Source organism: Podarcis melisellensis, assembly GCF_964234715.1.
Source record: "Podarcis melisellensis genome assembly, chromosome: 7".
Taxonomy (NCBI): Eukaryota; Metazoa; Chordata; class Lepidosauria; order Squamata; family Lacertidae; genus Podarcis; species Podarcis melisellensis.
In genome coordinates, this window is record NC_138539.1 from 63,965,630 (window position 1) to 63,992,773 (window position 27,144).

At 42.3% G+C, this 27,144-nt stretch overlaps 1 protein-coding gene across 2 annotated transcripts in view; it reads right to left on the reverse strand.

The window, feature by feature from the left end:
• The window catches only part of CDYL (chromodomain Y like), a 97,307-nt gene that overhangs the window by 15,213 nt on the left and 54,950 nt on the right, over nucleotides 1-27,144 (reverse strand). The window contains exons 3-5 of one of the 2 annotated variants that reach the window (XM_081918247.1): nucleotides 10,946-10,990; nucleotides 3,095-3,348; nucleotides 1,284-1,456 (exon numbers count right to left, since the gene is read on the reverse strand). In XM_081918247.1, coding sequence (XP_081774373.1) covers nucleotides 1,284-1,456; nucleotides 3,095-3,348; nucleotides 10,946-10,990 — 472 coding nt within the window. The remainder of the gene's footprint in view (nucleotides 1-1,283; nucleotides 1,457-3,094; nucleotides 3,349-10,945; nucleotides 10,991-27,144) is intronic. The other variant, XM_081918248.1, reaches the window with a different exon arrangement.

A 27,144-nucleotide genomic window follows, 5' to 3' on the forward strand; every position in this document is an offset into this window, starting at 1 on the left:
GCTGTGATAGCAGTCAATTATTAACCTAGGTAGCATAGCTCCACTTTCTTACCAAAATCCAACAGGAGACTATAAAGTTGTTGGATGGCAAATCACTTACAAGGCTCAGAACCATCATTGATGTTATTGGGCAAAAGCGAAAGGGGATTGAAAGGATCAGGTGAGGAAGATACAGTGTCCAGATTATAACCGATAATCTAAATTAGAAGGCAATTGACTTGCAATAAGTCAATTGTCCTTCAGTACAAATTCCCAACCAGGAATTAAGCAATTAATTGTCATAAGGGGAAGGCTCTAATAAAAATGACATTGGCAATTCCTCCCACCACTGAATCCAATGGGTTTTGACTATATATGCCATTTGGCGTGATCCATGGAACATAACACCTGCCTAAGTTGCGGCTTTACTTTAGAAAAAGTCAGTATAGAAAACAATGAAGCATCTTTCAAATAAGATTAAATGAATGTGTGTTTTCTCTGCCCCCTTTTTAATTTTTTTAATTGCTATGTTCATAAAGATGAATGTGCACAAATTAAATTCTGTGAACCACCCTGAGATCTTATGATGAAAGGCGGTATATCAATCTAATAAAAAAATCGATAAAAAATGTGTGTAAATTGTGGGCTTACAGAATATTCTGAGTTTTAGTTATGAAGAATTCTGGTTTGATACCCTGTTTTGTTAACTAACTATGGCTTTTCATATGAACCCGCCCCCCGCCCCCCCAAAAAACCCAGAAATGGTTTGAACCCTGAGAGAAGTAAAGAGGAAAGGCAGGGAGAGCACATGACCATGTTTTCACAGCAACAAATCATGGTTTGGTGCTATTTATGTGGACCATGGAAGATGAAAAATAACCACTCAAAAAATTATTTAGAGAAACAATGTATGGGAGCAGATGGTGCAGCCAGACATGTTTCAATGCAACTTGAAGTTTCCAAACTTTCAACACATATAACTTGTCTACTGGGAATATTGCTTCCTATAAATAATAAGGTTGGGAGGAGATTTTAAAGGAAAGCTGGGAGTTCTATCATTCTAACACGATTCTTCTGAACATACAACACTGCTTTGAAGATACACAAATCGAAAGTAAACATCCTTATGATGTGTTCATATAGACAGTCTGATTTCTTATGAGTTTGATGGCTATTGGGAGTGGGGGGAAACACCAGTTGTGAGTAGGTACAGTACCTTTGATATCACACCCTAGCATTTAAATATGTGGCATGTTTTAAGCTCATAATCAGATATGCACAATGGGAAAAACAGTTTCACAAACCTAATAGCATCTGCCATCTTAGTACTTTCCCTTTTTCTATCATCTGTTAAGCGTCGAATAAAATAAATGAAGTCAAGGCCACAGCAGAAAACACTGCCAACGGCACTGAGGAGGACAAGCTTGCTGTCATCAGCGGCTGCTGTGTTCAGTGCACTTTGGACTTCTTTCATTACCTGCAAGTAAGACACATTAAACGTATGAAAACAGGATGCAGAATATTGCAACGTAAGAGTTTGCATTCACATAGCATTTCTGTGATCTGAACAGCAGGTGGCATATGCAACCAGTTCAGCAAAATCTAAATTTAGGACAAAGTTCATTACAAAGTTCTCCTTTTCACATTATTAAAGGAGACAACAACAATGTAACACACTACAAATACAAACCAGGATTTATTTGTTTTTTTTAAGAATAACATTGACTATCTTAAGATCAGAACCAGAAATTGCAAGTCTCAGCAAACATAGTAGCTTAAAAATAGGTAAAAATTGAGGAAATTCAAAACAAAAAATGGCAAGAAACAAAAACAGAATCGCAATATAATTTAAAGTTCCAACTGGCACCTGTGTTACATTAATTCTACTCCATTAAGGCTAATGTTTAACTGTATTGATTTTTTATTTTGAAAAGTAACACAGTAGTTGGCAATACTGAAACAGAGTATTGCTCTACTTTGGCTACAAAAGTATGCAATGCTAAACCATACTACAGTGCTATTATCAGCCTTGAATTCACACACACAATGCATTTCCTCATCTGGCGTATTTTGCCATTGCTTGCATTTCACTCCCAGCAGATCTTTGATTCTTGCACATAAACCAGAGATCAAGGCTTATCACAGATCATTTTAATTAAATGAGCCAACTTCACAACCCATGGTTTGAATTTGGCTTGTGTTGGATCTGGCCACTGTTCGTGGTAGCACATAGTTTCTTGTTCATATATGCAAGGACGTGTCGAGCTTCTACCAAAGTGAAACTAAACACTGGCAAAATCCTCATCCTAGCTACGTGAGAGGAAGGGAGGACGACGATAGAGTGCAGGAGCCCAAGGCTTTGCCCAGACTTGTTCTAGCTCAGAGGCCAGCAAACTTTTTCAGCAGGGGGCCAGACCTTGTGGGGGGCCAGACTATATTTTGAAAAATAAAAATGAATGAATTACTATGCCCCACAAATAACCCAGAGATGCATTTTAAATAAAAGCACACATTCTACTCATGTAAAAACACAAAAACTTTCATCTACATCAACTTCCTCCACAAAAACTTTCATCTAATTTATTGTCATTTCCCAACTTGATCCAAGCTTAACCTTTCTGCGCTACCAGAGCTACTGTGGACTTCGGTGACTGGACCACTCTGTGTCCTTCTCAACCATTACAGAGTCAGTTGCCCAGTTCAGTTTCATACCGCCCCATGCTCCACTTTTCATTTCTTAAAGAAGTTACATATCATTTTCTAACAGGGGAATCCTAAACATGTCTACTCAGAGTGAGTCATACTGAATTAAATGGGGCTTACTCCCAGGTGAGTTGTGTTATTTGAAAGTCATAATCTTTATTTGCATCTATAACTTAAGAAGGAGCTGTTGAACCACAGTAGCATATTGATACTGCCAAATATTTGCATTTATTCACATTCATCCCTCGCTACACTGGTCTCTCACTCTCTCACACTTCCGCTAATTCCAACCTTTATATTTAGATTCCAAACTGGGTGGGGGAGAGAGAGATCCGTCCGTTTTGCTTACAAATCACTGTACATTATCTTTGAAACAGAGTGCTTTTTATAAACAACAACAAATGGCTCTAACCTCTGGATTTAATGAATTGTTCTCTGATGATTTTGTTGATAACAAAATGTGTGTGAAGCCATCCTGTTTTCTGACAACAATGTCTCTGTACCGGTAAGCGCTTTCTGTTTGCCTCACACTGAAGCGTAGCCTTTTATCAAAAGGCTGGTCCCTCCTTTCATCGATAAATCTTCGTTTGCTGGCTGTCACTCCCGTTACTGATGCTTGTATGTTGGTACCGTTTGTGGACAACGCTTCTATAAAGGTAGATGTACCTGTGAAAAGTTTCAACAGAGGTATGGTTTGACATCGGCATTGTTAGTTTAGCTTACCTAAATGGCTTACCCATGGGAAATATGCAAATGGCAAAATCCTAAAGCAATCACAGCGAAAGCAGAAATTTGGATGCCATAACGAAAACCTGGAAAGGCAACAGTGTCTGAAATACAACTGCAGGAGATTGCTTAGGAGTACATGGTAGGGAAAATATATATAAAATGTTGAACCCATGAGGGGCAGGGAGGGATTAGCTATCAAAAGACAAATCATCATTGTTCTAGTTTTATTTACAATGAAGTGTGAAAAAGAAGCAGATGTATAACACATTTAGCACATTCATGTCTATAACCCTGTTACTAGATAACCATGTATTGTTCCCCATTGCATGCCTCCAAACAACAAGCTAAATTTAAATGAAATTTTCATTCATGTGCAACTGAAATGCACTTAAGATGGAAAGCTGCCTTGCAACTTTGCACCCTTTCATATTTCGTGGCTCAGTGAGAGATACATGGACCCCTCCTATTATTTACTGTAAGAGTCCAATATTTTGTGGTTTTGCTTTCCATTCCGTTAACATCATGAAGTCCAATGTACCCCAATAGGTTTTGTGTTAGATGATATTTTTTCAATGAATAATTTCATTTTTTGTGCTTGTTTAAAATAAGTTTCTTTTCAACTTAATTTCCTGAAACAATAACTCGGCTTTCCCATGTAACAGCTTCCAGGGTTCTGGATACGGCATACTTATCCTTAATTCGGATAGCGTTTTTGGATCGGACACAGAATAAAAGGGAGTCTCAAAGTACATTCTTCAGTCACGCTATGAGCCCACCTTCACGACTACAGTGGTACCTCGGGTTACAAACTTAGTTCGTTCCGGAGGTCCATTCTTAACTCGAAACCGTTCTTAACCTGAGGTGCGCTTTCGCTAATGGGGCTTCCCGCTGCCACCGGAAGATTTCCGTTCTCATCCTGGGGCAAAGTTTGCAACTACTTCCGGGTTAGCGAAGTTTGTAACCCGAGGTACCACTGTAATCAGCAGCTGAGCAGAAAGACAGCAAAATGAAAACTGGTTGAAGCCTCTTAGTGTTGCCTCTTCCCCCGCCTCTTTTAACAGTTAACCAAGCACCCTGCAGTCAAATGCCTGTAACAGAAGTAACACAACTGCTCCTGTCTCGACACTCGGCTGCAGGGCACCTGGGTCAACGTTTTCCAGTTGGAGGTAGAGACACTAACAAGTCCAAGTGGGGCTGGGGTGGGCAGAACTATCAGGCTGGGGTCCTCATTTGTCAGACTGGTTGTGAGAGCAAGTTCACAGTGTTACGGAAATTACGGGGGGGGCACATCTTTAAAGTTAAATATTACAAATATTATGCCTGAATATATCCTTTCAACTTGACAGCTCAGGGAAGTCACCTAGCTTTAAAAATAATATAAAATCATCTCCTTTCCCAGTTTCCTCCATTCCAAAGCTATTTTCCCCTTGAAAAGGGACTCCAGGAAGTTCCCAGAGGTGACAATTGCTGAGCTGATTGTTAGGCCAAGGGAAGCCAAATCTCATCACCTGACTCGCCTCAGGCTCCAGACATGCAAAGGAACTTCTATTGTACTTTTGGGTGGTGGGTACTTAAGACATATTTGTCTATGCTAATCTTGTATGAAGGACTTGTCTGGACTGTTTGCCAAGGTTAACCCCTCCCCTTTTGTGACATGTCAGTGATGTAGCAATGATGCTGTACAAACTGTATTCTGGGATATGGTGGGAAAGTTTTAAAAGTCTTTGTCACCCCATCCTCGGAGTTCAAATTTGCTCTTTGAACCTATTGCGCAATAAACTTTGGTCTATAGCTATTTGCTCCGGTTGGCTGAAAAAGAACTGCTGTGAGCCCCCCTTTTAAATTCTGGCAACTGTGACAATCAACTCAACTTTTCTTTTTTAAAATTTTGCCTTCAGTGGCATTTCTTGCCCCTATCTAGTACTACATTGGGTACTATGCTACAATAAAGCAGAGAGGACAACTCTAGTGATTATACTGCTGTGCATAGCAAGTTTGTACTTTTATTTTATTTTTTACCAGAAAGGCAGCAGATGCGGTGTGAAAATTCATCTACTACTATTTTACTAAATAATTATTACAAAGTGAAACATTATTATAGCACATTTTTACTGAGAGTAACAAAATGCCCTAGCTAATTCTGAGGTGCACAAGGGGAGACAATATAGTACAGTGGTACTATATCAGACAACCAGATTTTATCGCATCACTTGACTCTTTTACATTCACTGTGCCTTTCGATCCTTACCGAATGGAGCTGCGTATGTTCCAACAATGCTATGAATTCCATTATAGCCATCTAATAGTAAATGATCACTACTTATGCTGCAACATTCAAACATCCAAATTCTACAGGAACCTCAACACAGGAAGACAAGAAACCCTTATTGCAGTTAAGAGGTTTCATTTGCTGCAGAGCTATTCTATGCCAGAATATCTTGTACCTTTGCATTATGAGGAATTGCTTTAATAAAGGTTTTTACCTCACCTACTTTGCATTCTTCATTATCTGGGACCAATAAGGCAGCAATGCCTATACTTAGCTGGTTCCAGCTTTATTACATTTGTGTGGAACTATTTAAATAGGTAAGAGGGTGCCAAGGTGGTATTACAGAGAAACAAACTCATCTGCAAATGTTAATTGCTTTATAGATGGGGGTCCAAAAAGTGTTTGTATTCTTGGTTGCTTATGTACAGAAGGCAGAAAAGAGTCCTCATATTTTTCTTCAGTGCTAGTTAGCAGTGAAGTAAAGTTGCCGGTTTTAATTTCACAAAGTAAGAAAAGATACTAGATGTCATGGAAGGCTTTTTTTCTTTGCCCCAACAATAATTTCAAGCAAAGAACTACTTATGCCTTAGCCAACTGCTTATGGATGCCAGAAAAGATACTTGCCATGATCTAATGACAGATCATGAAAATCTTCCAGATGAGAAAAGCATTATGACTCACTTTCTTGCATCTAAGGCTGCAAACTGAAGCATATCCACTAGGAAGCAAGTCCCAATGACTCCAGTAAGATTTGCTTAAACAAATAAACATGATTAGGATTGGTCTGTTAAAATCTAATATAATTTTTTTTATGCTCACACCTATTATCTTTTGAGGGAAAATGTTAATACTTGATTGTCCAATAATATCGCAAGTGTATACAGTATGTTTAATTGTATTTCTAAAATTCTTCAACAAGATGTGTGTGTCAAACATCCCACAGCTTCGCCAGAATGTAATTCTGAAACTATAACATAATATATTTAATATTTTATACTGATTTTTCATTAAATTTATAATTTTGCAGTTCTAATTTGCATTTATCATTTCCCTCCATTTTACACTACATTTCATTATCATTGAATGCTTTTAGCCCAATCATTCGCACTTGAGCTCATGTTTTCCTTTCAAGGACATTAAAGGCATTTATCCGTTTTCTCTATGATTCCCGTTTTGGGAAAAGACTTCCTTCAGCCGTTACGAATAAGGCTAACCTAAAACACTCTTTTGGGAGGGGTGGGAAGCAGTTGGGATGTGTGTGATAATTCCATCCCGTCACCATCCTACTTGACATCCAATTCACAAAAGGCAAATCTATGTAGCAGAAGTGTTTCATAACTGTGAGTATTTAGAATCTGGGAAAAACGAAGTTAGAAAATATTCTGGGAGCCTCCATGGGTGTATAACAGGCTCTCCAGTGCAGAAGTTTGTGTTCCATGAGTTGGAAGGTGACGATAATGATGGGATGGGGGTGGGAAGCAGCTGCTAGAGAATTTGTTTATGATTGTCTAGCTTGTAACGTCTGAAGAGGGCTATAAATTGTGCCATTTCTGCTAAAGCTCACAGCCGCTGAAGAGCGAGCTTAACCACGAACTTGGATTCAGACGGTGACTAAACCAAACTTTGGCTTAGCTCAGGGCAGTACAGGAGGGAGAAAAAAGACCAGGAGTGTGCATGTTTGCACAGGCCTGGTACAAATGCCATGTCAAACTTTCCATATTTCTTCTACCGTTTGCAAATCCCATCTGAAAACATTAATAGTGGGAATTCCTGTTAAGTCCCCCGCCCCCATGCATAATTCCGTTTGAGAAATAAAAACGAACTCCATCCCAAGAGTAGTAGTTGACCAACATTTGCTACCCTTTTCTCCTACAGGAAGATACTCAGGAAGAGGTGCAAGAAAACCTGCCTTGTATAGTTTGTACAAATGCCTAAAAAATAAGACCTCATCCGCTCACTACAATGTTCTCCACAAATATTTAAGAGTATGAAGATGAAGGTGTTAATCCACAGTAAACAGGTATTAAAAAAAAATACCATTCAGGTGTTGCTATTGTGCAACGGAGAGATCAAAGCTGTAAAAATTAATCAGGCTAGAAACAAAATTGCTGCAATCCAATTGGTCCATTTGGGGTTTGGGTAAGTGAACCCTTGGATTAAAATATGTTAGATCAAGAACCTGACATTATATAACATACACACACTCAAACCGTTCCCTACCCCTAAATATATGCATGTAAGTTATAAGCAATATAGTTAGGTTGTTCACTCACGGCTCTGCCGAAGAGACTGTGATATCCTATGAAGAGCCAATTCATTCTAGCAGCTCTGAGAAATCTGCCCCAGAGGCAATATTTTTCCTGTGTTTTTGGACAACAGAAAAGGTTTCTTGTAACAGGACTAATAGACTTGTGTGTCTTATCGAGCCAAAGTGGTTTTGCTGCTTGGAAAATGACACCATGTGAACTAACCTCTTCCTCAACTAAATTCACCGGAAAGCTGGAATAGTTTGGATACTTTTGCCGTTTCATCTGAACTAGGAATTGTGGTTTAATACTAACTACGGTTAGTTTCAAAACGAGCCAGCTTCAAACTGTGATTTATGAAGCTGGCTTGTTTAAGCTAGCCACAGGAAGTATTAATCACAGTTACTGGTTTGGACAAAACAATGAATTGTGATTAACTAAAAGCAAATTCTTTTGAACGCCTCCACCCTGTTGTGTATGTGTGTTTGTGTGGTGGGAAACATGCAAACGTGGAAGGAGGCTGTTTGTTCTTATAGTACAAAACCATGGATTAGCATTATGTCAGAACATGGCCACAAGGCACAAACAAGGAATGTAGCTTGCACACAATCTATTTCAGTATGACAGCCATATCACCATCAGTCAGTGATTAGCCTACTACCTGGTCTGCTTGCCCTCTTCTATCATTCTCAAAAAACCTTCTCCTCCTACAACAACAGGCGGCCGAGACAAGCAATCACCATAGTAGTGTTCTGTTTTCCAACTTGGTAGCATAAATGTGCTTGTTTTAGGGTTCCCTACTTAAGGGCAGAAACTGACCCAGAGAACCACAAGCAGAAGGAAAATAGTGCTGTTCTACAAATAAATGAGCTATATAAAAAAGAGGGCCTAGAAGTCTGATTTTACAGTTTTAAACAAATTTTTATACTTTATTTTCATGTTCACTGCTTAAAGACTGTTGCCGTTATGTGGTATATAAATTGTATAAAGAAATAATGAATCATGATTCTGCTACTGCTAGAGTCTGTGGAAGCAGAACAACACATTTGGATATAGTTCCACTTATCTGGTATAACACTAGCAAAATGTATAGAGCACCTTTTTATAGACAAAGGGCATTTCCCACATATTCAAGGACATCACTGGATCCAGCCCTAGAAGCATGATGCTATATTACGGCAACTTTCGCTTGCAGCTAAGGTAAGTTCCACCAGTGAGTAGGTAGGTATGTGGGTGGACAGATATTTGCCACTCAGCCACTTGTCTTGAATGAGCTGCTACGTGTCAAACTGCAGCTTGGTAATTTGCCTGGAGGCAGATTTGGCAAGACCTGAACAGCTTTTAGGTTAATTGTATGATGGCTACATGTTCCATAAGGTACAGCCACAATTCTCTCTCTGAGTGCAGCAGCAGGTTGCTTAGGATATATGCATCCGACAATGAAAACTTTTGGCATATACTACTGTTTCAGAAATATGTTATTCATAAAAATGAACACTTGGGTCTTTAGAGCGGAAACATGACCCTGAAAAACTATAGGAACTTCCTTCACATATGCAAGAAGTACCTGTGATTTTTTTTTCAGGGTCATGTTTCTGCTCTAAAGACCCGTTTTTTTAGTAGCATCTTCCTGAAAGAAGCAGAGAGAGGTGGATTATGGTTTAAGCATCTAAATATTAAGTTTGGAAAATGGCCCAGACACCTTTTAAAAAGACACCAGACATCCCTTGAAAAAAAACATCAAGATTTTCAAGTAGACTTTCCTGCACTAAGGCACACCGGGAAATTTCCATGAATGGTTCCCAACTGCAGGAATGAAGTGTAACTGACATGGTATAATAAATGGTTTAACAGGGAAAATGTGTCATCCTTTCACTACAATGTCAGGTTTTAAGGAGCTGCTGTTCATAGTTGATTCTGCCACACTCAACACGTTAAAGATACAAAGGAGATAACACTGTGTTTGAATAGGCTCTTGAACTCCCACAATACTTTTTTTCTTAACACCCTAATGGCAAATTATTTGAGTACTAAGTGGAAAAATGTTATCATGTCATTATTTTATAACCACATATGCACCTGAAAATATATTTAGATATACTATCTGGACTATCTACTATCCCTTATAGCTAGTGTTTAGGGAAAAACCTGAACTGTCACATCAACCTTGCATGGGAACATAAACTATTCACAGGCTAGAGTCTACAACGTCATAAAACTAGAAGATGGCACCTATGCATTTGTAACAATAGAGCAGGCTTCCTCAACCTCGGCCCTCCAGATGTTTTTGGCCTACAACTCCCATGATCCGTAGCTAGCAGGACCAGTGGTCAAGGATGATGGGAATTGCAGTGTCAAAACATCTGGAGGGATGAGGTTGAGGAAACCTCAACCTCAGCCCTCCAGATGTTTTGAGGCTCCTGATGAATGAATTTTTAAAAAATCAGTACTGAAGTCAAGAAGCTAAGATGACTGGATACTCTTAACTTCAGTAGTAAAATGCAGGGATTAAGTAATGCACACATATTGGTATTGTATACATGTCTCAGTCCACTTTTAACTGAAATGGATTTTAGGTGCGGTATGCATGATACAGATATTATGAATGAGTTAGGTGAAACACACAAATAAAAAGAAGAAATAATGTGCTTCCTGATACATGCCATGGACCCACCTATATACAGGAGATTTCAACTACTGAACAAAAACAGAATAAATAAATTAGGAACAGAACAATACACTAGAGCAGCTACAATGTCATGTGGAAATCAATTTTAATTACTACTGGAGGAGCACTGTACAATTTGTGATAACTGTGGATGTGAAAAACATATTACACATAACAATGTCAAACAAACACTGGTAATTCCTGTCAGAAAAAATATATATGCCAGGCTAGATTTACATGGCAATTAAAATATTTTCTTCAAAAAGTCAGGAGCAGGTTCAAAACAACTCCAAGTGTTTAAACAGGTCAATAGGAAACAAGGGGAGGGGGGAAAGAATACGCTATACTTACAAGAAAATAGGAAGTAAAGAACACTGGGAAGAATACAGGGAGATGCTAAAACAGATAAAGAAGGGTATTAGAAATGCAAAGCAAATCCTCTGAAATATACATTGCTACAGATGCTTAAAAAACAGTATTTCCAGTGATATTAAGAGGAGGGGGAATTAAGGCACAAAAACATGAGGAAGAAATGGAGTATCATTTTGCAGAACAGGATAAAAACTGGAATGCTATAGCAAATGAGCTCCCCAATACATTGACCATTACACACCAATTACTGTTCTCCTATATGGGTATCATTTCCCTAGAGCAGTGTTAGAAACTCAAGATATATAAGCTAGGCACCAAATGGCCCTTTAAACCAGGGTTAGTGTCGCCAAAATGGAATGCCTTTTTGGGGGCCATTTGGCTCAAAAGTCTTTTTTTCCAATACGACTTTTTTGTTCCCTTTTTTTTCTGATTGCACAGATAAAATGTGAATAGAATTAATTTTACAGGGTGTGTGGCTAGCATGAGAAAACAGCCAAGATCCAAGGATCCTGAGGCACGCAATCCCCCAATTTAGCCATGGCTAAAATCTGCCTCTGCACTTTATTCAGGTGCAAGTCCAGCTGAGTTCAATGCGGCTTACACCCAAGAAAGTGAGCACAGGATTGCAGCAAAAGGGCTGAGACAAAGAGATCTTAGCATCAAATTGTACATTCTCTTTTCTCAGGGTATTATGCATAATGATAAACAGCTTGGTCTCACTGATGCCACTTTCAGCCAAAGAATGCTTAATGGCACACTGCTGAGGTGAGGCTTGAAGATACATTATTACAAGCTAAAACTTTGGGTGGAAAGACAAGACGAGGCCACTATTTTGCTTTCTCCTCTTTTGTTCAATTCGCAACTAAAGAATAAAGGATTGTCTAGATCCTAGAAAGACAGTTGCTATTTACTAGCATAACACAGAGAAATACAACACGGAACGAAAAGTATTATAACAATCTCACGTGGACTTTGACGGAAACGTATTACAAAGGAGCCTCGAAATACTACTTCTGCAGTGACAATAACTGAAGAAGACAAACGGAGTAGGAGTGAGCACTGATTTACCAACCTCTTGCAAAGGAAAATGTTAATCTGTGCACAAATCCTACACAGGATCCTCCCCCCTCTTGTATATTTTCAACTATCATCAACCCCCAGCTGATTTTCCCTGCTGTGAGGGAAAAGATATAGGTACCCCTCCAAGATAAAAGCACTTGGAGAGCAGAGGAACGGAGAAGCAATTTTCGAACAGAAAAGCTGTTGGAAAGGGAAGAAGCCCCTCCCCAGTGTTCATCTTCCACGGTTGCATTTAATAAAAGGGGGGAGAATGGGTAGAATCTATACCCAATTGAGCATCAATGGTGTTTTGGCCCTAGGTAACACCACCCAATTCATTTTGGGGTATCGCAGACCCAGTCAATTTTCTTATATTAACCCTCATATTTGCCAACTTGCTTAATGAAAGGGACGGTTTCTGAAAAAAATATGACACCTGCTGGCTGCTTGTTTAAACCTCCATCTGTGATCACTTCTAATATATATTTGCTTTAACTTACTGTTGAAGCAGATTTTTACAAGAAACCTTGGGAAGGACATGTGCATGGAAAACTTTATTCTAGAGGGAAGAATACATTTTCATTACATTGTTTAAAAAGCAGTAATTGAAAAATATATTCTGTAACTTTACTATTCCATAACTATAACTTTCATTGCCCCATTCTGTGTCTCAACATTCTGAAAAGCATATTTTCTGACTTCTAACCTACCCTGTTAACAATAGCCAGCTGTCACCTTGTCTACAGATATTGTTTATTCATATATTTACACCTGAGTTTGGATGTAGGGAGCCCAGATCTTACAGCATGGTCATCTCAAGAGGGGCTTTTCTCCCACAGCAGTGCAGCACTAGAGTCCAAGGCATCTCTCCCAGCCTGCCTTCAGCCAACCTGCCCAAAATGGATCTCTCTCTTCTGCTTCTCCTTCTTCCCAGCACACCTTGCTAAAGACATTCTTTTCTGTCACCTCATATACACACCCCATCACCTTGGCAGCCTCTGTCTGCCTAGGCCCAATATTCCTCTTAGATGGGCCATCAACACCTTTTGTCATGTTAACACATCTATCCCAGGTGAAGCTCATGCTTGGAAAGGAAGCTTAGCCTATATTTTCCAACTGGCCTGCAATCTTCCCTTCAATGATCAAAATCCTACCATTTATTAATTTCTAGGGTTAAGGGAGTTCCCCACCCCCCCAAAAAAACCTTATAACAACAAACTCAGTTTTTGCCTTGCTGGACTTCATACATACTCTGTAAAGAAGATCTCTTGATTTACTCATCAAAACCCTCAATTCCAGAGCCCAGGAAACCTTATTATGCATGCTCACTGTGAGCAGAATCATGTAAGTGGAACAGCATTAGCATAATTCAATCAAATTTATTTGATGCAGTGGAAGAGGAAGTAATCTTGAATGGCTAGGTAAGTACAGCATCATATAGATTTCCCATGTAAGTACAGCATCATATAGATTTCCCATGAGATACGTGTTGAAACGTATTCCACACAACTATACCTATTTCTATAGAGATAATGGGAATAAATAAATAACAAATAGGCCATGGGGCAGCCAATATGGTGCCCCCCTGCAGATGTTGTTAGCCTTCAACTGCTAATGGGCCCAGCCAGCATAATCAATGGTCCCAGATGATGGGAGTTATAGCCCAACATTATCTGCAGATAACTATGTTGAATACGCCTGTACTGTAATGACATTCCATCATCTATTTCCCAATTTCCAACCCCTGCTTCACATTACTAGCTATCAAAGAAAATGCACATGACAGAAAGTTATTCGCTTCCATAAATACATGTTACAGAGGGAAAAGGGAGAACATGACACATGGTTATCATTTTCAGATTCGGCACCATGTTAATTGCCATATCTAGTTCCAACCTATGGATCAATACACTAAAGACCTAATACGACTAACATGAACATTTTCAAGATTATCAGATGAAATTGCTTGCCAAGGAATAAAACCAAACAAAGGCTCAAGGAGGAGAGAACTGACACAGACTAATTAAATCAGTTTTGTTTCATTTCTCCATGGAGGATACTGGAAAGATACCCGTCACAATTGCTTTGTACATAAGAAGTCAGAATAATATTCTCAAATCCATACTGCAATCTAAGGGGTTTTATGGAAATGGAAAAAAGTTGTAGAAGTTGCAAGACCAACTGATATTCAGCAGGTTTTCTGGAAACTATATTGCTGCTATGAAAGTAAAAAGAAATACTACAATAAAAGCCATTACTGAAAGTGTAATCAACACATTCTTGGAAGCATATTTTGAGAAAAAGACTTTGAAGTCAAAAAGTCCAGTTTGGGAACCAAGATAAAGGTGCAAACTAGGACACATTATTAATCTTAAACACAGCTGATTAGAAAACCAATACAAAGCCATTTAGTTTGTGATGTTCTCATCATCTCTCAATAATAATTTGAATCTCGGCTCACTTTATTAGTTGTGGAGCAGGGACTGAAATGCCTTCTATGTTAAAACTAAATAAATAAATGGAGAAGCTAAAATTCTAAAGGGTTTCAGTGTATAAAGTAGAAAACCCAGGAGACTTGCAATTAAATGTGTTGATGGGAAAAGGTATTATAAGGTATTTTACCACCTCACGGTGCAAACAGCAGCTGTGGGAGGTTTCTGATCATGAAAATAGTACCTCAAGTGAGGGCTGCACACCCCTGCTGAAATGAATTAGTAACCCCTTGCATAAACATTTCAATTAACACATCAAATACAGAAATAATGAATATCCATCGCAATATCCTGCATAGGATGAAGTTTTAGTTCCCAGATCCTCCCACTTTTGTTCAAGTTTAAACAGTTCTGGACTTTGCCATCTAAGACTAAAACCAGAAAAATCTGATGGGTTTTATAGTCAGTTTATCAGTTCAAGAAAAAGCCTCTGTCTTACAACTCCCATGATTTCTCCTGAGATAGGTATGAACAACTGCAAGGACTCACTTCTAAGGAGACATGATTGGGGTTGCAGCTTTAGTCAAACATGCAGATTGAATGTGCATATTGTGTTGTATTATTTTATTGTTGTTAGCCACCCTGAGCCCTGCTTCGGCTGGGGAGGGCGGGATATAAATAAATAAATAAATAAATAAATAATATATTTTATATGGGTAAAAACAATAATCTCGAAGCAAGAATAACTTTTTTTTGGTCTATTATGCCCACACATGCTATTTCAGCTATTGTTATAGAAGAGGCATTTCCTCCCACGGGGGAAAAAAGTTTACTGCCTCTTTTAAGATGGGGCTTGCATTTTGGGGTTTAATATGCATTTCTATTAGAAGTGTGTGTGTGTGTGTGTGTGTGTGTGTGTGTGTGTGTACAATCTGCTGCCCAATTAACTGAAACTTTTTTAGTTGCACAAATGTGTCCGTCCCCGTCCCCCCAATGAATAAAACCAACCCACATAAACACTTAGTCCTACTTGGCAGTTCTGGACGCAAAACCCACCTTGTACACTAAGCCCTAATGAAGCCAATTTGTCCATTGTGGATGGAGGCAGTACTAAAAACAGATACAGTGGTACCTCGGGTTAAGTACTTTATTCGTTCTGGAGGTCCGTTCTTAACCTGAAACTGTTCTTAACCTGAAGCACCACTTTAGCTAATGGGGCCTCCCACTGCCGCAGGAGCACAATTTCTGTTCTCATCCTGAAGCAAAGTTTTTAACCCAAGGTACTATTCTGGGTTAGCAAAGTCTGTAACCTAAAGCGTCTGTAACCTGAAGCGTATGTAACCCGAGGTACCACTGTATATAAAACACAACTTGGGATGCTGCAGGTGAAAAACGCTTTCCCGCAAAAAGAAGAAGATAATCTTGCATCTTTTCAGCACTTTAAACTTCAGCAACTACTGACAAAAAGACATGACGAGTAACACCTTTCAAATGCTATTCTAAAATGGGAAGTGACTTCCACAAGAGGGGCAAGCAGCTGTAGAGAGCCTTTCTGCCGCTTCCGACTTCTGACTCTTCAGAGAAGCGACAAAAGATGGATTTCTAGATTGCGTATGCCAGCTCCTCCTTTTCTTGGAAGTCGCACGGCTCTCGATGAGGGAGCTGCTACTAGCTGTGAGAAGCACCAGTTCCTGGCAGCAGCGCAGCGAGTTTGGGGGCCATTAAACAGACAGTGCTGCTAGGTAACTCCCATCTAGTTGCAGCTGACCTGAGATCACAAGAGAAAAAGCCATTCTGCTCTGTGGGAAAGGAAAAGGCTAGAAGGAACGAAGGACTAGGAGAATATAAAATAAAATTCAGAACAAAACTTGCTGGAATTCTCTTCAGATGATAACACTTTTTTCATTTGAAAGCCACTTAAAATAGACACGTGTGCATGTGGCCACTGGCTACTCTCAGGATGCTCCACCAGATGCAGAAAATCGACCAGAAAGTAAGATTTAAAGCCTGAAACATCAGTACTATAATATCTGCACTGGCTTCCCAGTACTTTCCAAGCACAATTCAACAACACTTTGGTTTTGGCCAATAAAGCCACCAACAGCGTGGCCTCTACATAGGTAAGAGACAGCATCCTCAAGATGTTATATTTTGTTTTGTGGTGGTTTTTAAGATCAACCAACAGGAAACTTGTTGGCTCTACTATATTCAAATCCATATTTATAAGTTATCAGTGGCTGCTCCAGGATTGTGTGAGTTCTGAAGACTCAAACTCCAAATAACTCTAGGATAAAATTCCTTCTGGAAGCACTGTAACACTTCTCTGTTTGCGTTAAATTCTAACAACTGGGCTAAGAACTGGAATAATTTTAATTGATGGTTCGTTTCTCACACTCCCCTGAAACTTTTTGACACCTGCCATGAGTTCTTAGGAAGGGCCAGAAAAGCAATTTAAATAAACAAAATAACTTATGAATATTATATTGCCAAAATCCTTGAGCTAACATCAGTACAATTTTCAGCCGGGCGGAAACTGCAATCCTTAATATAGTATAGGGTAATTATTTATGTTCCTTTCCTAACTAACTAGGGAATGAAGAGAATTTGCAGACTGCGTGAAAGTAACAATAAGGAGGCAAGGAGCTGCTCTGTCTGCTTTGTAATAATATGTTTTTCTGACCTCCCCCTCTTTTATTGTTTGGTTTAAGGATTAACTTTGTTTTGCTTAAAGATTACACGGCTCTAATTTTGAAGAGTAAAAAGCATGCAAGACAGAATACAAGTACAGGATCAGGTTTAAGGTGCTGGTTTTAACCTTTAAAGCCCTATACGGCCTAGGAACCTCGTACCTACGGGACCGCCTCTCCTGGTATGTCCCACAGAAGAACTTACAGTCTGCAAATAAAAACATCCTGAAGATCCCAGGCCACAGAGAGGTTAGGCTGGCCTCAACTAGAGCCAGGGCTTTCTCGGCCGTGGCTCCAATCTGGTGGAACGCTCTGTCACAAGAGACTAGGGCCCTGCGGGACTTGACATCTTTCCGCAGGGCCTGTAAGACAGAGCTGTTCCACCAGGCCTTTGGTCAGGGCACAGCCTGACCCCCTCCTCTGGCAATCTGCATAGAATTTTGCTTAATGGTTGCCATCAATTTGATTTTAATTAATTTTTATAATGAAAGGTTTTTAGAATGTTGAATTATTTTGATTGTTGTTAGCCGCCCTGAGACCAGCTTTGGCTGGGGAGGGCGGGGTATAAATAAAATTTATTATTATTATTAATAATAATAATAATACAATTCAAAATAACAAAGAAATAGAAATAAAAATCCAGAAAGCCTAAAATGACATTAGCTGAAATCTGCTGTCACTTCCATCTATTTTGCTTCTCCAGTTCAGATATTTAATACGCAGTCACGGGATGCCAACTAGCACACTTCCTTGCTTTTCCTTTGCCTCTCTCTCCCTTTCCACATTACTTCCTTATCTTCCCTGTTGGACTGAACTTTCCTCTTTGCCATCCCCACCTCATTATTTTATGTGCCTTTTCTTCCTTCCTCCCTCCCATTTCTATCTGTGTCCTTCATACTTTGCATACTGCACAATTCTCCTGATCCTTCCAAGGGTGCACAAAGCTCAGAAATGCACTCACACTGCCTAAAAGGTGGGATAGCTCCCTTCTCAGGTGCAAGAATCTCTAAACCTCTAGGGACTGCAAAATCTGTAGCAGAAAGTTACTATTAATCCACGTCAATGCATTTTAGACTTGCTTGGACACTTCAGGCCGAAAGATAATTTTTAAATAATATATAAAAACTATGCTTCTCAGATAGCAGCTTTTAATGTTACCTGTCTGTTCCAGAATACCCAACTGTGGCTTATTCCCCCACTCTGCCACAGTTTTATTGTTGCATGTTTGTTTCAGAACAACCATCTCAGGATTGTTTTTTTTAAATAAAATTATTAGATTTTCCACAATAATAACAAAAACCACTAAGTAGAATAACACACAAAAACAGAAAAAGAAAAAAAGGAAAATACATCAATGAACGAAAGGGAAAAAAAGAGCAATAAACAGATAAACAATAACAACAAACTTAATTCTTTACAAATCCAACCTTTCAAACATCTTGGTTGACTTCCTCTACTCCCTCCCTTCTGAGTTTCCTTGTAGTTGAAAGTAACAGCTTTCCAATATCATTATTGAACTAAAACAATTTCCAATTATAGTCCATCTTATTCACATTTAATATTCTAAATCCCATTTATTTAATTATAACTTAGTTTAATCCCAGGCCTATTTGTTTCTTTCAAGTAATTTCTAATCTTTTATATTACAATGTTTTTTTTTTCAGTTTTAAGGTATAATCTATCTTTGACAGCTCTGAATTCTCATTCCCCTTTCTCAAAAGAATAGACTTAATTCTTTCTTCTTAATTGTTTAAACCAATTCATGAACCAAGAACCTGTACGTTGACCACTAATAACAAAACATGTGTTGTAGATATTTTTCCACATTTATTATGTTATTTTTGTGATATACAAATGACATGAGAAAACTTGGTATACTTGTTTGTATAACATTATTCTTGCTTATAAAACCCAATAAAAACTAACAAGAAAAAACAGGTTATACTTGTTGAGCTTTTTAAAGGGCAAATTGCCTCCTAAAAAAGCTTTTCTTCTTACAGCGCCACACACTGCTGTGCCACACTAATCACCATGCCGCCTCTGCCATGCAACACAAAACTTTGTGCTGACCGCAGTCCAGAGTAACATGCCACTGTGCCACAATGCTACAGAGGTGCCAGAACTCACCAAAGAGGTGCCAAAACGCAGTTCCAGCTGAAAAAAAGCCCTGCTTAAGACGACTAATCTAAGAGAGGTGAGAAGCAGAAGCAGATATTGTAGTCCTGAGCAAATTAAAGCTGAAGGTCTCCAAGTGCTTACAATTACAGCTGGGACCATGTGCAGATGTATACACAAGACCTAGTTGAAAATTCCTTTAAAAAATCAAACAAACCCAAGTTGAAGGAAATAACCCAGCACACAAGCCACAATGGCCACATGCTGTCGAACAGGTGGTGGGTACCTTTCAATGACGGTGCCATGAAACAAGAGCTTGAAATGTTGAACACAGCGAACAAGGAATATAAAAGTTCTCGTCACACTTAACATTCCTTTAATTGCAACCCCACCTCCCTAAACAATTGAAAGACAGTTAACTCCTCATCCTGAAAAACAGGAAGCGGGCTCCCTCTGTAACAACTGGGTGAGGAATTTTGCTGTGTTTCACATAAAACACTGCCCACAACCAGTGTTCCACAAGGTCTGTCTTGAGCAGTAGCTAGCCATGGGCACATACAGCAAACCCAGGAGGCACAAAGCCTTAGTTCTTTCACTTTCTGTCCTTCTAGGTTCTCTGCAATTAGTATAGAATAAAGAGAAAGCACTGGATTTATGGCACTGGCCCCAAACAAGCTAATTTAGAGCTCTTCTGCCAGTGTGGCTTTCTGTTTCATTATCATGCCTCTGTAAGCATAAACACCTCCCACTGTTCCTTCCCCCATCCTTTCCCCTCACCTCCAGAAGATGCAAAATATATTGCTCAAGATCCAAAGGGCAACAAGCTGAGAATCAGAGTTGCCGGAAGATAAGAGAGGCAGCCAATTCATTAAAAACAAATGAACAGAAAAAGCACAATACACAGTTCAGAATGTGCTCAAACACACCACTACAGAGGGCTTATTGCAGAGTCAAGGTTGTGAAAAATATAAATAACCAGTTCCTGGCAGATGGGTTGCAGGATGCAACTATCTTTTCTTCCCACCATGTGCTCCTTAGAGTGGGAAATCGCTAACTCTGAGTTTTTACTTCTACTTCTTGAGTCTTAATCCCAACCAGTTGCCATTTCTCAATGGCTCCTGTCAGGGAACTGACATCTAAAGCGCCGCAGGTGCAAAGGCTCCCTGAGGTTGAGAGAGCAGTAGCAGCGGAAGAGGGAACCAGTAGAGGGCGAGCAAGAACTCCAAGGGAAAGTGAGTCGGAGGGATGGCTCAGAGACGCTTCAAGCGAAACCAGTGGGGAGGTCTCAGGACCTCCTATAGGGACACCCACACCTCGACGGAAACTGTCACGCCGAGAGGCCAGACGACGTGTTTCCGTTAAGGAGCTTTTATGTTGGAAACGTTTCCGAAAGCAGCCACTTTCGGATTCTACTAGTGATTGACGCAGCCATGCTGGAGGGGCTCCGTCACAGGCAGAGGTTTGAAAACCTGATCAAACTCTGAGGGACTTGCATTTTACGCACAAGCAGCTCATCGTCCCATCACAGCAATCCGAAAGTCACCGAAAGCCAGCTTGTGCAGAGAGAAGCATCATGAGCAACCCAGCCGGAACCGGGGGTGCAGGAGCAGCTGGAGGGGGTCCAAGCCTGGAAGAAAGGTACAGAGCGTTGGAGATCCAGTTGGCGCTGCAAACGGCGAGGCTTGAGGAGAGGAGGGCTCAGGATGCAGAAAAGGGAAAGGAGAAAACCACCCCGCTTGCCAGAAAGGTACCAGGATTGGTGCAGAAATTCGGGGGGGATCCCAGGAACTATCATGCCTTTAGAACAGAGATGCAATACGCTCTAAACTTGCAGTTTGATGACTTCCCCGACGAGGAATCGCGAGTGGCGTATGTGATTGGCCATCTCGAATCCGGGGCGAAAGATTGGGTTAGACCCCTGATGGCAGCGAATAATGAGATCTTAAAGGACACGAGGAAGTTTTTTCGTGCCATGGACCTGATGTTTTCCAGCGATATTGAGCAGGGGGTGGTGCGAAGGCAGTTAATGGCTTGCCAGCAAGGAAGCAGATCTGTCCGTGAGTACTGGACTGAATTTACTATGCTGATTCATAAATTGGGGTGGGACCTATCGGCGGAGCCCATCCAAATGCTTTTCGAAGAGGGGCTTTCTTCAACCGTCAAAGATGAGCTTTCCCGGGGGCCCAGGGCGGAGTCTATGGACCAATTAACCAAATCTGCGCTGGCCATAGGAGCGCGCCAGGAGGCGAGGGCTTTGGAAAGGCGGGAAGGGAAAGGAGACCGTTGGAGGGAGTTCCGCATTCCAGACATTCCAGAGCCATCTTTCCCGCCGGCAGAGCCGATGGAAGTTGGAACAGCGCGGGCGCGCGCAGTTTCAAATCCCAGTGAAGGGCGGAAGAAGGAGGGAAAGAGCGCCAAGAGATGTTATCTCTGCCAACAGCCAGGGCACTTTGCCAGAGTCTGCCCACAAAGAAAGGAATGGCAAGGGATGGCAGGAGCTGTTGGGGGAAAGGAAGAGGAAAGCAAGGAGCAAGTAAAAGCCAACGCCTGGCTGCCACCGTCGGGGCACAGCAGCCAGGCCAAAGAGCAATGAAAGTGCCCATGCCAGAACCTCCCAGACCTGCTTTAGTGATAGAGGTGTTACTAGAACTGCCAAACGGACACCCACTAAAGGTCAAGGCGCTTTTGGATTCAGGCAGCTCCTGTAATTTCATGAGTAAGGAGTTTGCAGCTGAGCACCAGATACAGACCATCCCTTTAAGTAACCCCTTGCAGGTGACTACGATTGACGGCAGAGAGCTGTTGGGGGGAGAAGTTAGCCAACAGACTGTCCCGATGATAATGAGAGTGGCAAGGCACACCGAACAGATAGCGTTTAATGTGGCCATCCTGGGAGGAGCGCCCATCATTTTGGGGATGAGCTGGCTGGCGCTACACGATCCGCTAGTGGGCTGGCATCAGAGGGTGGTCTCCTTTGGGTCAGCGCATTGCCTAGAACACTGCAAGGAGGGGAAGGTCTCGGGAGGAGACAGAGTCACCCTAGCGGGGATGGAAGTGATGGGCAAAGGGAAGGTGCCCCCGCAATACGCAGATCTGAGCAACGTATTCAGCGAAAGGGAAGCAGACAAACTGCCACCGCATAGACCCTTTGACTGTCAAATCAACCTACTCCCAGGGGCCCAACTCCCAGTAGGCAAGCTGTACGCCATGTCAGACAGGGAGATGCAGGAGCTGAGGGAGTTCATTGACAAAAACTTGAAGCGAGGTTTCATCAGAGAGTCCCGAGCGGTGGGGGGCAGCCCAGTGTTTTTTGTGGACAAAAAGAACACAGACAAACCGAGACTGGTGTGTGACTTTAGGGGCCTCAATGCAGTGTCGGAGCCCCTGGCTTTCCCTATGCCCCGAATTGACGACATTTTGACCAGAGTAAGGAAGGGAAAGATTTTTACAAAACTGGACCTGCGGGGGGCGTACAATCTGATACGCATAAGGAAGGGAGATGAATGGAAGACCACCATGTTTACCCCTTTGGGAGCCTTTGAATACCTCGTTATGCCCTTCGGTCTACAAGGGGGCTCCGCCTGTTTTCAAGCTTTTATAAACCACGTTCTGGGACCTTTGCTCTACAAGAACTGTGTGGCCTTTTTAGACGACGTGTTGGTGTATTCGGAAGATGAGGAACAGCATGTGAGGGACGTTCGAGAAGTGTTGGGCAGGCTGCAAGCCAACCAGCTGTGGGTGAAACTGGAGAAGTGCCAGTTTCATACCAAGGAGGTGGAATTCCTGGGGTACCGCTTGTCAGACAAGGGATTGGCCATGGATCCAGGCAAGGTTCAAGCGGTACTGGAATGGAAGACACCGAAGACCAAGAAGGACGTGCAAAGATTCTTGGGGTTTGGGAACTTTTATCGGAAGTTCATCAAGAACTTTGCCCACTTGACGGCGCCCATCACCGACTGCCTCAGCAGCAAGAAGAAATTTGTTTGGACGGTGGAGGCGGATCGAGCCTTTGAAGAACTGAAAAGGGCTTTCGCCTCGGAAGAACAACTTCTGCATGTGGATTTACAAAAACCCATGAGAGTGGAAACAGATGCATCCGACCGGGCTATAGGGGCGGTCCTTCTTCAACCAGGGAGGAGTGCGTCGGAGTGGAGACCGTGTGCATTCTTCTCGCGGAAACTGAATAAGTCCGAGAGGAATTACACGGTGTATGACAGGGAACTACTTGCCATTCACGAAGCATTCCGGAGGTGGAGACATTTATTAATTGGGGCACAACACAAGGTGCAAGTGTGCACCGACCACAAAAATTTAGAGTATTGGAGAACAGCTCGAGTGCTCAACCAACGACAAGTGAGATGGGCACAGGAATTCTCCAAATTTAACTTTGAGATTTGTTATGTGCCAGGCCCAGAAAACGTCAGGGCGGATGCGCTCTCACGCAAACCAGAATATTGGGAAGGGGAGGAGGTGATCGAAGAGAGACATGTCATCCCGGAGGACCGCTGGGTGTGTGGGGCGGCGCTGGTGGGGCAACGGGAACTGGTGGAGGAAACGGAAAATGATGAATATGCCCAGGATAAGCTCAGAGGTCTCAGGGGGGAGGGCGAGAGCCCCGGAGGTTTTGAGGAAAGAAATGGGGCATTGTATTACAAAGGGGCACTGTATATACCCGAAGGTGAATTGAGGGGGAGAGTACTCAAGCAGTTGCATGATAGCCCCACGGCGGGACATTTTGGGCAACACAAAACCATGTGGTTGGTTACCAGGGAATTTTGGTGGCCTAAGGTGAGGGAAGATGTAAGGGAGTATGTAAGAGGGTGTGACCAATGTCAGCGAGCCAAAGGGGAAAGAAGGGCGCCGGCAGGGTTATTAGAACCTTTACCCACACCAGAACGGCCTTGGGAAGCGATATCAATAGATTTTATGACGGATCTGCCAAGGTCCAAGGGGAAAACAGCCATCATGGTAGTAGTAGACCTGTTAACTAAGATGTGCCATTTTGTAGCATGCTCACATGCAGTCACAGCGGAAGAAACGGCGAAGTTGTTTGTGGAACATATCTTTAGGTTGCACGGGGCTCCCTCGAGGGTGATCTCAGATCGAGGCAAACAATTTACTTCCAGGTTCTGGAAGAAGCTCATGAGCTTGCTACACGTGGAAGTTAATTTTTCAACTGCCCGGCACCCTGAAACCAACGGGCAGGCGGAAAGGGCAAATGGCATTCTTCAACAATATCTTAGGTGTTATGTCAATGACAGAGAGAACGATTGGGTCGAAAAGTTGGCGTTGGCAGAATTTGCCTACAATAATGCGGAGAATGTGTCCACAGGGATGAGTCCCTTTTTGGCTAATTACGGGTGTCACCCCAGGGCATTTCCAGGGGAAGGAGGGGAGAGATGGAGCGTTCCAGCGGCTGAACATTTTGTAGAAGAGATGGAAGCCATCCATCAGCAGCTCCAGCTCAACTTAGAAAGGGCCAAGGCACAATATAAGAAGCAGGCAGACAAGAACAGAAGGGAAGGTGAAACCATAAGGGTGGGGGATCAAGTGTGGTTGTCAACCCAAGGGTTGCCGTTCAAAGGGGGTTGTAAGAAACTGAGGCCCAGAAGATTGGGACCCTTTGAGGTGATTCAGCAGGTCAACCCGGTAGCTTTCAAACTCCGATTACCCAACCACATGAAATTGCACCCAGTGTTCCACAGGTCGTTACTGTCACCATACAGGGGGGGACGTGAAGGGGAGCACGTCAGGGGACCAGCCTTGGAAGAGAGGGAACGCCGCAACCATGTAGCGGAAATCCTCGATTCCAGGTGGAAGGGTAATCAGGTGGAGTATTTGGTGGCGTGGGAAGGGGAACCGGAGTCAGAAAACACCTGGGTAAGTGCAGAGGAAGTCAATGACGAGGTTTTAACAGAAACGTTCCACCAAAGGTTCCCGAGGAAACCTCAGCCTATAGCAAGGTTTAGGAGGGAGTATTTCGGCACCACCGATGAGGAAGAGGAAATGGAAGGGTTCACGGAGTCGGAGTTGGAAGATGGAGGGGACTCTGATGACGAAGAGTACCTAGAGAGTAGGAACAGCAACAAGTGGAAGGAAGTGTTCGCGACGTCGGAAGATGAGGGAGGTTCTTTCAGGGGTTTTACCTCCTCACCGCCAGTAGGAGAGGAGACGGGAGGGGGTGAAGGGGGCCCTGGAGGGGAGGTGGATGTCAGGGAACTGACATCTAAAGCGCCGCAGGTGCAAAGGCTCCCTGAGGTTGAGAGAGCAGTAGCAGCGGAAGAGGGAACCAGTAGAGGGCGAGCAAGAACTCCAAGGGAAAGTGAGTCGGAGGGATGGCTCAGAGACGCTTCAAGCGAAACCAGTGGGGAGGTCTCAGGACCTCCTATAGGGACACCCACACCTCGACGGAAACTGTCACGCCGAGAGGCCAGACGACGTGTTTCCGTTAAGGAGCTTTTATGTTGGAAACGTTTCCGAAAGCAGCCACTTTCGGATTCTACTAGTGATTGACGCAGCCATGCTGGAGGGGCTCCGTCACAGGCAGAGGTTTGAAAACCTGATCAAACTCTGAGGGACTTGCATTTTACGCACAAGCAGCTCATCGTCCCATCACAGCTCCCAACACTTGATTTCCAGGCAGGGTTCAGTCCTAGCACCTCTCAAGTAAAAACTCCCTAGAAGATTGGGGACGTGGGTGGCGCTGTGGTCTAAACCACTGAGCCTTGGGCTTGCCAATCAGAAGGTTGGCGGTTCGAATCCCCATGACGGGGTGAGCTCCCGTTGCTCTGTCCCAGCTCCTGCCAACCTAGCAGTGCAAAAGCACATCAAAGTGCAAGTACATAAATAGGTACCGCTCCTGTGGGAAGGGAAACGGTGTTTCCCTGCGCTGCTCTGATTTCGCCAGAAGCGACTTAGACCTGGAAAAACTGTCTGCAGACAAACATCGGCTCCCTCGGCCAGTAAAGCGAGATGAGTGCCGCAACCCCAGAGTCGTTCGTGACTGGACTTAACTGTTAGGGGTCCTTTTAGAAGAATGGCTGGGTGTGAGGGCGATCTGGCTGCGACATCTGTCACCCCATTGATCGCTAGGGTTGATTTAGCTGATCTGGCTGGCTAGGCGGGTGTCCCCTTCCTCCCTCACCGCTCCATGTGCGCCCCTCCCGAAGCTGTGCACTTGGTGGAAGAGGACGACCATCCCAGATAGGAGTGTACCGTTTTTCGGTCAAGGGTATACGATAGCTGCACTCCCCTGCTAGAACCTCCAAACAAGCTCAAGGTCCATTTGTAGAAGAGGTATAAAACCAGAAAACACATTGGGAACAAAATCTCTTCTCCCACTTGCATATTTGGATCTCTTTCAAACTGATTCTGGGCTTCCCCAGACTGGTGTTTTATTGCAGATGTACTTGACACAGCAGTGCATTAGTGGAGGGTTTCTTTTGCTTTATTAGTTGTCCTGAGATGCTTCTCCAAGGCTACCACATTATTGCTGCCTAGAAGACAGCCCCCACCCCAAAAGTGGAATGAAGTTACAGGATTTCAGCAAGAAATGAAGAGGTATGACTGCCCCAAAACATTTGCAGGCACAAATAATCATGAATGTGCAATAAAAAGGACATGGTTGGGGCTTTCCTAGAAATACCCAAATGGCTTCTACACTTCACAAACATTTTTTTACCCAGGGTGATCACACTACACGAAGTGGGGAAAAAACAATAAGCCTTTCAAGTGAAAATTGTATTCAATGAAAACCGAAACTCTTCCTTCTTTGATTGAGATAAGGGAAAATGTTTGATATAGAAAGACCAGTAGCAGATTTTGCTCTGTTCTCTGGAAGTCCTTCTTCCCCAAACTTGGTACTGATTTTTATGACTTGCTCAGG